The following is a 12,604-nucleotide window of genomic DNA, read 5'->3' as shown; positions in this document are numbered from 1 at the left end:
TCTTTGAGATCTCTTCCAGCCTTGGTGACTCTGTGAGACTGTAATTCCTGTTGGGTTGATATGTAAGGAAGTTTTGTCTGAGCATGATTTAGAGCAGGAGTGGCCAGCATGGCTGTGGGCAGACTCCAGACTTCCAGGGGGGGTGAGCTTTCCTTTGCAGAGGGGTGTCCTTTGGATCCCTGTTTATGTAAGGGATGTATATAAACAAATTCATCTGTGACAAAGCCTTTGACAGATGCTTTTGCTGCCAGCCAGAGCTTTGCAAGCATGGGGTCCCTTTGAAAGACAGGAATTCTGTTCAACTGTAGCTTTACACAGGGAAAGAATAAAGGCTTCTAAACATCTTCATCTGATTTGAGGTTGCTAGCTGGTGAAGGAGAAGGGAGAAATGATGTTAGTTTGAAATTACTTAGAGCCAACACTCAGCATCTCCAAACTACTTCACATCTCTGCTCTGCCCTGGTGAGACCACACCTGGAGTACTGTGTCCTCACTTCAAGAGAGACTGGGGTCTGCTGGAGACAGGATGGCTGTGGGGCTTGAACATCTTTCCTGTGAAGAAAGACTGAGAGACCTGGGGCTGTGCAGTCTGGAGAGGAGAAGGCTGAGAGGGATCTGATCAACATCTGTAAATACCTGAAGGGTGGGTGTCAAGAAGGGGCCAGGCTATGGTGTCCTCTGATAGGACAAGGAACAACAGGTACAAGCTGGAACCCAGGAGTTTCCACCTCAACATAAGACACTTTCCTGTGAGGGTGCTGGAGCCCTGGAGCAGCCTGCCCAGAGAGGTTGTGGAGTCTCCTCTGGAGACTTTCCAGCCCCATCTGGTTGTGTTCCTGTGTGACCTGCCCTGGGTGATGCTGCTTTGGCAGTGGGGTTGGCCTCTGTGATCTCTAGAGCTGCCTTCCAACCCCTACCATTCTGTGCTGCTGGGTGATCCATCAGAGTCTAGTAAGAGGTGTCCCTGCCCGTGGCACAGATGATCTTTAAGCTCCCTTTCAACCCAAACCCTTCTGTGGCTCCATGATGCCACACTTTCAGGATGGCTGTTGGTATCCAAGTTCAAGCTGCCCAGGACAGGCAGCAGGCCCTGTGGCTGCCAGTTCCCCTCTGAGCTGTTGCTGGTTTGTCATTGCAGGCACACACCTGTCTCCAGGAACTGCTCCATCATGATGTAATTTAAAACCCAAGTGTGAGAGCTGAGCCACTTCTGCCAAGAAGAAGTTGGGAGCAGAGGCAAGGCAAGATGAATGCCTCTGGGGCAAGCTGTGGGAGCCCTGGCTCTGCAGAGCCTGCAGGAGATTTCTTCAAGGAGCTGTGGGCCAAGCTGAAGGAGTGTCACGATAAAGAAGTACAAGGTAAGGTGCCCCAGAGGGCTGGCTGCTCCCACAGGGGAGCTTGGAAGCAGAGGGCTGCTGGTTCTGTGTGGAATGGGATAGGGTTTGCATGCCTTGTGTGGAAAGTTGAGCTGGCTGATTCCAGCTGTAGATTGACCACCTGAGCCTGTTGAGCCTGGCTTAGATTTACACTGCCAACAAGCACAAATGGTTCAGGGAAGAAAAAGTCACCTGGGGGCTCTGTTAGCTTGGGAAATGTTTCAGTGTTACTGCCCATGGATTCTGGCTCAAAAAGTTTCCAAACCAGGCAATTCAATGACATTTTTGGGGAGACCTTCTCCTCTCCCTAAACTCTGCCCTGCTGAGGCCACATCTGGGCTATTGTGTCCAGGACTGGACCCCCCAGTTCAAGAAGGACCTCAGGTTGCTGCTTAAAGGAGTCCAGCACAGAGCCACTAAGATGCTGAAGGCAGTGCAACACCTCCCTGCTGAGGGGAGCTGGGGCTCTTCAGCTTGGACCAGAGGAGCCTGAGGGCTGCTCTGCTCAGTGATGCCCAATAGTGGGATGAAGGGCATGGGGGGCAAGCTGGAGCAGAGGAGGTGCCATGTGAACACAAGGAAAAGCTTTGACACTGTGAGGGTGCTGAGCCCTGGAGCAGGCTGCCCAGAGAGGTTGTGGAGTCTCCTCTGGAGACATTCAGGACCCACCTGGATGTGTTCCTGTGTGACCTGCCCTGGGTGATCCTGCTGTGGCAGAGGGGTTGCACTGGATGACCTTTTGAGGTCCCCTCCAGCCCCTAATGTGATTCTGTGACTCTTTTGCCCTTGTCTTAAGTCACTTCAGACACTTGGAAATGTTTATTTCCACTAACCAGATCCTGTGCTTCTGTGATCTAACTTCTCTGTTTGCTAACCCCTCTGCTCAGCTCTGGGGAGACCCCACCTGGAGTCCTGCCCCCAATTCTGGAGCCCCTATGACAAGAGGGAGCTGGAGGGGCTGGAAGGTGTCCAGAGCAGGGCCAGGAGGATGAGCAGAGGGCTGGAGCACCTCTCCTGTGAGGACAGACTGAAGGAGTTGGGGCTGTTCAGGCTGGAGAAGAGAAGGCTCCCAGGTGACCTCATTGTGGCCTTCCAGGATCTGAAGGGGGCTCCAGGAAGGCTGGGGAGGGACTGCTCAGGATCTCAGGCAGTGCTAGGACTAGGGGGAATGGAGTGAAGCTGGAGGTGGGGAGATTGAGGCTGGAGGGGAGGAGGAAGTTCCTCACCATGAGAGTGGTGAAGCCCTGGAATGGGTTGTCCAGGGAGGTGGTTGAGGCCCTGTCCCTGGAGGTGTTTAAGCCCAGGCTGGCTGAGGCTCTGGGCAGGCTGATCTAGTGTGGGGTGTCCCTGCCCATGGCAGGGGGGTTGGAACTAGCTGATCCTTGTGGTCCCTTCCAAGCCTGACTGATACTGTGATACTAACTTCTCCATCTGCAGTTTGGCAGCTGGGAGGAAGATGCAGCAGTGAGCAGGGGTTTGTTCCATGCCAGGAAGGATCAGTGACCCTTTCACAGAGTTTCCCAGGGAGACCCTTCCACAGTGTGTCCCAAACCACAGCCCCCTGCTTTTCCCTTTCTTTTTCCTGATGAAATCCCTGCTGGGTCTGTTCTGAGTGGGTGTGCTGTCAGCTGCAGAAGCCCTGACAGGATGGGATCTGGCAATCTGTGGCAAGTCTGAACAACAAAAGCAGAGCAAACAAAAACCTCTGGTGCAGGGGTGGGGGGGGGGGGGGTGGGGGAGTGTTAAGTGACTCTTCCTCTACTTTCTTGGGGGTGTGAGGCACGTGATGTTCAGGTCTGGGTTTTCTTGCTGCCAGTGCAGATCCTCTTTAGCATCCCTGCTGGGTGTGGCCAGAGAATTTTGCCACCAGGCAGCTTTTTTTTCATGCCTGGCCCTTTGTCAGTGTGTCCCACACTGAGTTAGGTAAAATTAGGTCTTCAGTGATAACATCAAAGGCATGCCTGCAGGAGAGTTAATTTTTTCAGGAGGTGGGGATCCTCTTGTAGAAAATGGCACTGGAAGATGCTTCAGCAACATCAAACACAGGCTTGCCTGGGCTCTGCTTCTTGCTGAAGTCTATAAATAAGAATTAAAATTGACTCATGAGTTTCCAATCTGCATGTCAGCAAAAAAAAAATACCCACCCCACTGCATTCAAGGTGGCAGGAGGTGGATTAAGGGAAAGGTAATAGCTGGAGAAGAAGCTTTCTGCATGTGTCATAGCAGCACAGAATGGTGGGGGATGGAAGGGACCTGAAGTCATCTAGTTCCAGCCCCCCTGCCATGGGAAGGGACATAGAGTCATGGAATGGTTAGGGTTGGAAGGGATCTTAAGGCTCAGCCAGTCCCAACCCCCCTGTAATGGGCAGGGACATGGAGTCATAGAATGGTTAAGGTTGGAAGGGATCTTAAGGCTCAGCCAGTTCCAACCCCCCTGCCATGGGCAGGGACACCCCACACTAGATCAGGCTGCCCAGAGCCTCAGCCAGCCTGGGCTTAAACACCTCCAGGGACAGGGCCCCAACCACCTCCCTGCACAACCCATTCCAGGGCTTCACCACTCTCATGGGGAAGAACTTCCTCCTCACCTCCAGCCTGAATCAAGCCCATCTGGAGATCATCAAGCCCAACTCCCCCTGACAGAGCAGGATCACCAGAACACATCCAGGAGGGCCTTCAAAGAGACTCCAGCACCTCCCTGGGCAGCCTGCTCCAGGGCTCTGCCAGCCTCACAGTAAAGAACCCTCCTAACATCTCTACACTGAAATAGGATTTGAGTCTAGAGCTTTAGACCTGAATTGGAGTCATAGAATGGTTAGGGTTGGAAGACACCTCAAGGCTCAGCCAGTTCCAACCCCCCTGTAATGGGCAGGGACACTTCACACCACAGCAGGTTGCTCACAGCCACATCCAGCCTGGCTGCAAACACCTCCAGGCAGGAGGCTTCCACCACCTCCCTGGGCAACCTGCGCCAGGCTCTCACCACCCTCCTGGGCAACAACTTCTTCCTCACATCCAATCTCAATCTTCCACTTCTAGTTTTGCTCCATCCCCCCCCCAGTCCAGTCCTATCCCTCCCTGGCACCCTCAAAAGTCCCTCCCCAGCTTTCTTGCAGGCCCCTTACATCTGCTAGACCAGCATGCTCAAGGCTCCAGCCAGCTTGGCTTTCAACACTGCCAGGCTTGGAGCTTCCACAGCTTCTCTGGGCAACTTTTTCCAATGCCTCACCCCCTTCCTGAGGAAGAATTTCTTCCCAAGGGCCAATCTAGACCCAGCTGCTTCATGGGCAATGCTATAATGAGCTTCTACATCTACCATGCACTGAGCACTGGCATGGGGCAATTAGTATTTATCATAGCTCCAGGAGAAGGAGGATTTAGGGCACCCATGTAGGTGTATCTGAGGAAGATGGAGTAGAGGATAGATCAAACTTTGACAGCTTGAAATGGCTTTGGTTGACTTTGCAGATTGTCATCTTGTGAGGAGTGTATTTTCCCCCCCATGGGAGCTACCCAACCCCAGCTGCTGCTGCTTCCTTTAGACAGCTCACTTGCACAAGAACCTCCCCAGCTGTGGCCCTCTAGCAGCCAGTTCTCAAGAGAACACCATTTTCTCTCAGTCACTCAAAGAGCTTTCCCTCTCTCTCTGGATTTCTCCCTCTCTCTAGACCTTTCTCTATCATTTAGAGAGCAAACAGCTGCCATTTCTTTGTCAAATCCCCTGTGTGGCAGTGGGTAGGGGGCTCCTACAGCCATCTCCAAGAGATGTTGGGCATGACCAGTGCCAGCTGACTGTTCATGGGATTCAGAAGTGATCAACAGCTCAGAATGATGATGATGAAAACTATATCTTGACTTTTATTTCCTGCCTGCAGGCCTTGTGGGGCACTTACAGAGTGCTCCCAAGCCAGAGAGGGCTTTAGGAATGCTGTTTATGAAGTGCCTAATCTCTGCAGCTGTTGATCCTTGCATGTAGCTCAAAATGATTACCTGGATGTGGGGCTCACCAGCTTGTTTCCTGACTCAATTCAGGTCTAAAGCTCTAGGCTCAAATCCTATTGCAGTGTAGAGATGTTAGGAGAGCTCTTTACTGTGAGGCTGGCAGAGCCCTGGAGCAGGTTGCCCAGGGAGGTGCTGGAGTCTCCTCTTTGAAGGCCCTCCTGGGTGTGTTCTGGTGATCCTGCTCTGTCAGGGGGAGCTGGGCTTGGTGGCCCTCAGCTGGGCTTGGTGCTCTTCAAGTGGGCTTGATGCTTGCATGCAGCTCAAAATGATTACAAGGATGTGGGGCTCACCAGCTTGTTTCCTGACTCAATTCAGGTCTAAAGCTCTAGGCTCAAATCCTATTTCAGTGTAGAGATGTTAGGAGAGCTCTTTACTGTGAGGCTGGCAGAGCCCTGGAGCAGGCTGCCCAGGGAGGTGGTGGAGTCTCCTCTTTGAAGGCCCTCCTGGATGTGTTCCTGTGTCAGCTGCTTTAGGTGATCCTGCTCTGTCAGGGGGGGTTGGGCTTGATGATCTTCAGAGGTCCTTCCAACTCCCCCCATTCTGTGATTCTTTGATTCCTTCCCTCTGAAAAGCAGAAAACAGAGCTAGGGAAACAGTCAGAAACACAGAGAGAATTGAGGAAGGCAGTTGGGTGGATTGCTTCAGGAAAGGAAGTGACTGGAAGCTCCTCAGAAGTAACTAATTAGAGAAAGCAGGGCTGGAGGGGATCTGGGAAGGTCATCCAGTCCATCTCTGCACCCTTGAGGCAGGATTAGGCCTGTGTCAGTGCTGACAGAAGCTGCTCCAACCTGTTCTGAGAGCTCCAGCAGCAAAGGCTCTGCAGGCATCCAGGCACTGGAGAATCCCTGGGCAGGGAAGTTGTCATAGCCTTTAATTGCAGCATTCCAGGCACAGAGGCTGAGCAAGTGGCAGGCCTTAGAGAGCAGTGTGGGGAGTTTCATTAATCTGCCTAATGACCATTGCCAGACAGCCTCCCTCACCTTCATGGCAGCAGCAGGGCATTTCCCAAAGCACTGCTGAGCTTCAGGTGGGTCAAGATTTACAGCATTAGAGACTTGTGTGGCTTGGGAAAGACCTAAACTTGAGTCCAACATCAGCCCAGCCCCACCATGGCCACCAAACCCTGGCCCCAGGTGCCATGGCCACACAGTTCTGGAACACCTCCAGGGGTAGAGACTCCACCACCTCCCTGGGCAGTCTCTGCCAAGCCCTGACCACTCTGGCAGCAAAGACATTTTGCCTCCTCTCCAACCTAAGCCTCCCCTGGCACAATTTCAGGACACTTCCTCCGCTTCTGTCACCTGAGACTGGGGAGCAGAGCCCAGCCCCCACCTCCCTGCAGCCTCCTCTCAGGGAGCTGCAGAGAGCAATGAGGTCTCCCTCAGCCTCCTCTTCTCCAACCCAAGCCCAACCATCCTCTACCCAGGCTGGGGCTAAACCATAGCACTCAGCACCACATCTCTGCCTCTTGGAAACACCTCCAGGGATGGACATTCAACCACCTGCCTGGACAGACTGTGCCAGGCTTGGAGAACCCTTGCAGGGAAGAAGTTTCTTCTGATCTCCAACCTAAGCCTCCCCTGGCACAACTCCAGGCCATTTCCTCTTGTCCTATCACTTGTCACTAGGGAGCAGAGCCCAACCCCCACCTCCCTGCAGCCTCTTCTCAGGGAGCTGCAGAGAGCAATGAGGTCTCCCTCAGCCTCCTCTTCTCCACACTCAACACCCCCAGTTTGTGTGTACCACAGAAGCACTGAGCTCAGGCTAGCCCTGGGGCAGGAATGCTCACACTGCAGTTCCACACCAGCTTCTGCACTCCCTGTGGTGTCAGACAAGGAGATCTGCAAAAGCAAAGCTCTTTGACTGAGGATGCTTAAAGCCTCCCAGTGCTCAGGACAAGGAAAGGAAGAGATTACACTGGAGGCAGTCATTCAATGCTCTTGGATCAATGTAACAAACTGGTTTCCTGCCTCCTCATTGCAGTCCTTTGAAGGAGGGCAAAATGCAACCTTTAAGTAGCTGGTGTGGCTGCTCCTGAGCTCAGGTGAGAGGGGAGATTGGGTTACCTGCAGCACAGAGCTGAGCCTTTGGAGTGCTGCCCCTGCCACCTGGGGCTCAGGTTGCCAGTGTTACAATCCTGAAGACCTGCAGAACAGACAACCTGTTCATACAGGAGGTGCATTGTTGTGCAGCTTCATTCCTTCTGCTGGGTGTGGAGCAGCATTAAAGCACACTTTATAGGGGTTCTAATTGCAGATGCCTAATTGCCTTGATGAATAGCAGCTGCTTGAAAGAAAATAAACCTCCTTTATGTGCTGCTCTGCATGATGGAACACAGCATCTCCCAGGTGTTGGCCGCTTGGAGGTGAAACAAAGCTTGCTGTATTTCCTAAGGACATGGGTTTTTCAAGTGGTCTCTGGGCATTTTTGCCCCACTGTCTCACTGGCAGCTTGCAGCAGCCTGTGCCATGGCTTCCCTGAGACTCTGGCTGGCCTCACTTCAGGTGCAGGTGGCCTGGAGAGGGACATTCCCCAGCCAGCAGTTTTCTCCTTTCAGACAGTCACAGAGCTCTTTTGGCTGGAAAAGACCTCTCAGCTCATCCAGCCCAACCATGCTCTAACTCCCCCAAGCCTGGTGCTAAACCAGGTCTCTCAGCACCACAGTTCTGCCTCTTTAAAACACCTCCAGGGACTGAGATTCAACCACCCCCCTGGGCAGCCTGTGCCAGGCTTGGAGAACCCTTTAGGAGAAGAAGTTGAATAGGATAGGGTAGGATAGGATAGGATAGAATAGAATTAACCAGGTTGGAAGAGACCTCAGAGATCATCAAGTCCAACCTATCACCCAGCACCATCTGATCAACTAAACCATGGCACCAAGTGCCTCATCCAGGCTCTTCCTAAACACCTCCAGGGATGGGGACTCCACCACCTCCCTGGGCAGCACATCCCAATGGCCAATCTCTCTTGCTGGGAAGGATTTCTTCCTCACCTCCAGCCTAAACCTCCCCTGGCACAGTTTGAGACTGTGTCCTCTTGTTCTGCTGCTGCTTGCCTGGGAGAAGAGACCAACCCCCAGCTGGCTACAACCTCCCTTCAGGGAGCTGGAGAGAGCAAGAAGGTCTCCCCTGAGCCTCCTCTTCTGCAGGCTAAGCAACCCCAGCTCCCTCAGCCTCTCCTCACAGGGCTGTGCTCCAGACCCCTCCCCAGCTTTCTTGACCTTCTCTGGACACCTTCAAGTCTCTCAATGTCCTTCTTGAACTGAGGAGCCCAGAACTGGACACAGGACTCAAGGTGTGGCCTCAGCAGTGCTGAGCACAGGGCACAAGGACTTCCCTGCTCCTGCTGGCCACACTCTTCCTGCTGCAGGCCAGGATGCCCTTGGCCTTCTTGGCCCCCTGAGCACACTGCTGGCTCATATTCAGGCAGCTGTCAATCAGCACCCCCAGGTCCCTCTCTGTTTGGCAGCTCTCAGCCACTCTGCCCCCAGCCTGTAGCTCTGCCTGGGGTTGCTGTGGCCAAAGTGCAGCCCCTGGCACTTGGACTTGTTGAATGCCATCCTGTTGGCCTCTGCCCATCTGTCCAGCCTGTCCAGGTCCCTCTGCAGAGCCCTTCTGCCCTCTAAATCAGAACAGCTATTGTTTGTTTCCAGGAGCCTGTGGAACCTCCTCCAGCAGCCCAGAGCAAACCCTTTCTCCCCAGAGCTGTGACCTTCCCTCTCCCTTTTGCAGCTGCCCCTGACACAAGCAGAGTTGTTTTCTTGTCTCACTCATTCTTTTGAAGCAGAATTCTATAACCTGTGTTTTTCTTCTTTCCACTTTTCAGGCTTACAGCTGAAAATATCTAAGCTGAAAAAGGAAAGATGCTTGTAAGTACTCATCCTAACCCCCTGAGAGACTAAAGGAGTCTCTGACCCCTTTAATGAGCCTTGACTCTTCTCCCATCAGCTGAGGATTCATGGCTGTGTAACCTGAGCACTGCCTTCCTGCAGCAGGTGACTGTTCTGCTCTGCAGGATCTCTGCAAGGCCTAGCAAGATGCTGACATTTGAATGTGAAAGAGAATGAGGGAGCCTCTGGAAACTGGAAGTAAAATCTGTGAAAGAGAAGGGAGTGGCAGGGCAGCAGGGCAGCTAGTGTCAGAACTGCAAGTTGTCTTTATGACATGTTTGCCTGCAGTTTCAGGAGCTGTGCCTTAAGTCAGCTGTCATGGAATCCCAGAACTGTCAGGGCTGGAAGGGAGCTCAAGGCTCAGCCAGTCCCAACCCCCTGCCATGGGCAGGGACACCTCACACTACAGCAGGTTGCTCACAGCCACATCCAGCCTGGCTGCAAACACCTCCAGGCAGGAGGCTTCCACCACCTCCCTGGGCAACCTGTGCCAGGCTCTCACCACCCTCCTGGGCAACAACTTCTTCCTCACAGCCAATCTCAATCTCCCCACTTCTAGTTTTGCTCCATCCCCCCCAGTCCTATCCCTCCCTGACACCCTCAAAAGTCCCTCCCCAGCTTTCTTGGAGCCCCCTGCAGCTCCTGGAAGGCCACAATGAGGTCTTCTGGGAGCCTTCTCCTCTCCAGCCTGCACAACCCCAACTGTCTCAGGCTCTCTCCATAGCACAGTCTCACAGTATCACTAAGGTTAGAAGAGACCTCGAGGATTATCGAGTCCAACCTACCAACACAGACCCCATGACTAGACCAGGGCACCAAGTGCCACATCCAATCCCCTCTTGAACACCTCCAGAGATGGGGACTCCACCACCTCCCTGGGCAGCACATCCCAATGATGAATGACTCTCTGGGAAGAACTTTCTCCTCATCTCGAGTCTAAACCTCCCCTGGCACAGCTTGAGACTGTGTCCTCTTGTTCTGGTGCTGGTAGCAGAGCAGCTCCAGCCCTCTGCTCCTCCTCCTGGCCCTTCTCTGGACACCTTCCAGCCCCTCCAGATCCTTCCTGGCACAGAGGCTCCAGCACTGGCCCCAGAGCTCCAGCTGTGATCTCAGCAGAGTGGGGCAGAGGGGCAGAATCCCCTCCCTGGCCCTGCTGGCCACACTTCTCTTGCTGCAGCCCAGGCTCTGCTTGGCTCTCTGGGCTGCAAGTGCTCCCTGCTGGCTCCTGCTGAGCTTCTCCTCCCCCAACACCCCCAAGGCCTTTTCTCCAGGGCTGCTCTCCAGCCAGTCCCTGCCCAGCCTGGATCAGTGCCTGGATTGCTCATTCAGTAAGGATTCTGGAAATAACCTTGCTAATTCTTCCTTTTTAATGCATATTTGATTTGCTGCTGATTCTTAGTTCTGTTCATTAGAAGCTCTGCAGTAAAGGACTTGGGGCTGCTGGTGGCTGAGAAGCTGGGCAGGAGCCAGCAGTGGACAGCTGCAGCCCAGAAGGCCAATGGCAGTGTGGGCAGCAGATGGAGAGAGGGGATTCTGCTCCTCTGCTGAGACTTCACCTGCAATGCTGTGTCCAGCTTTGGGGACCCCAACATAGGAGAGACATAGACCTGATGGAGCAGGTCCAGAGGAGGCCACAAATATGATCAGAGGCTGCAGAACCTCCCCTGTGGGGACAGGCTGAGAGAGTTGGGGCTGTTCAGCCTGGAGAAGAGAAGGCTGCAGGGAGACCTCAGAGCAGCCTCCCAGTACCTGAAGGGGCTCCAGGAGAGCTGGGGCTGTTCAGAAGGGCTGTGGGGATAGGATGAGGGCAGTGAATAGAATAGAATAGAATAGAATAGAATAGACCAGACCAGGTTGGAAGAGACCTTCAAGATCATCAAGTCCAACCTACCATCCAACACCACCTAATCAACTAAACCATGGCACCAAGCATCCCATCAAGTCTCCTCCTGAACACCCCCAGGGATGGTGACTCCACCACCTCCCTGGGCAGCACATCCCAATGGCTAACAACTCTCTCTGGGAAGAACTTCTTCCTAACCTCCAGCCTAAACCTCCCCTGGCACAGCTTGAGACTGTGTCCTCTTGTTCTGGGGCTGGGTGCCTGGGAGAAGAGACCAACCCCCACCTGGCTACAACCTCCCTTCAGGGAGTTGCAGAGAGCAAGAAGGTCTCCCCTGAGCCTCCTCTTTTCCAGGCTAAGCAACCCCAGCTCCCTCAGCCTCTCCTCACAGGGCTGTGCTCCAGACCCCTCCCCAGCTTTCTTGCCCTTCTCTGGAGGTGTTTAGGAAGAGCCTGGCTGAGGCACTTGGTGCCATGGTTTAGTTGATCAGATGGTGCTGGGTGATAGGTTGGGCTTGATGATCTCAAAGGTTTTTTCCAGCCTGGTTAATTCTTTTCTATTCCAGCAGCCTTAGCCTGCAATTGCAGCCACAGTTTCTGCTTTTTCAGGATTAACTTTTAATGGTTTGAAGCTGGAAGAGGAGAGATTGAGACTGGAGATTAGGAAGGAATTCTTTCCAGTGTGGGTGGGGAGACACTGGCACAGGCTGCCCAGGGAGGCTGTGGCTGTTCCCTCCCTGGGAGGTGTCCAAGGCCAGGCTGGATGAGGCCTTGAGCAGCCTGGGCTGGTGGGAGGTGTCCCTGCCCATGGCAGGGGGATGAAGCTGGATGAGCTTTAAGGTCCCTTCCAACCCAAACCAATCTGAATTCTTCTCCTCATGCTGCCACTTTTCTTCCTCCTTAACTGCCGGAAGAATTGTTGGACGTCTCTCTTAGTTTCATTTTTCATACTGAGAAACATCTCAGCACCACCTCTCATCTCAGCATCAGCTCATCAAGTGCTGGTCTGTACAGCAGCAGCTCAAGCCACTCTCAGGTCTCTGTCACAGCTGCTCTCAGAGCTCCCTGGTGTGCTGATACTTCTTGTTGGGAGGGAGACAAAGGTGGTCTGTCCATAGGAGTCAGTTCCACCTGCTGGACTCCACCTTTCCTTCTCCTGTAGCACCATCTCCTGTGGTGACCCTGCCTAGCCTGCTGTAACTGGATTGTGCTCTGCTGCACCACAGCACACTGCCTGTCACTGTCCCCCACAGCATCCTCCTGCAGCAACTGGCAGCTCCTGGCTCACACAGGTGGACACTTGGCTGGGTTAAACACTGGCTGAGAGCCAGGCCCAAAGAGTGGTGAGGAATGGAGACAAAGCCAGCTGGGGGCCAGGCACAAGTGGTGTTCCTCAGGGCTCAGTACTGGGGGCAGTTCTCTTTGATTCCTTTATCAATGATCTGGATGCAGGGATTGAGGCTCCCTCTAGTCAGTTTGCAGGTGACACAGAGCT

General features: G+C 53.6%; 1 protein-coding gene across 7 annotated transcripts in view; it reads left to right on the top strand.

Moving 5' to 3' along the window:
* The window catches only part of RBBP8 (RB binding protein 8, endonuclease), a 74,964-nt gene that overhangs the window by 23,329 nt on the left and 39,031 nt on the right, over positions 1-12,604 (top strand). For 6 of the 7 annotated variants that reach the window (XM_068165462.1, XM_068165456.1, XM_068165459.1 and 3 more), the window contains 2 exons: positions 1,139-1,358; positions 9,204-9,246. In XM_068165462.1, the coding sequence (XP_068021563.1) occupies positions 1,247-1,358; positions 9,204-9,246 (155 nt within the window). In that variant the 5' untranslated portion in view covers positions 1,139-1,246. Of the gene's footprint in view, positions 1-36; positions 644-1,138; positions 1,359-9,203; positions 9,247-12,604 lie in introns of those variants that run through there. The other variant, XM_068165461.1, reaches the window with a different exon arrangement.

Source organism: Melanerpes formicivorus, unplaced genomic scaffold (assembly GCF_026170545.1).
Source record: "Melanerpes formicivorus ecotype bairdi unplaced genomic scaffold, bMelFor1.0.p_v2 SCAF_89, whole genome shotgun sequence".
Classification (NCBI taxonomy): Eukaryota; Metazoa; Chordata; class Aves; order Piciformes; family Picidae; genus Melanerpes; species Melanerpes formicivorus.
This window is presented reverse-complemented; position numbering and strand designations above follow the sequence as displayed.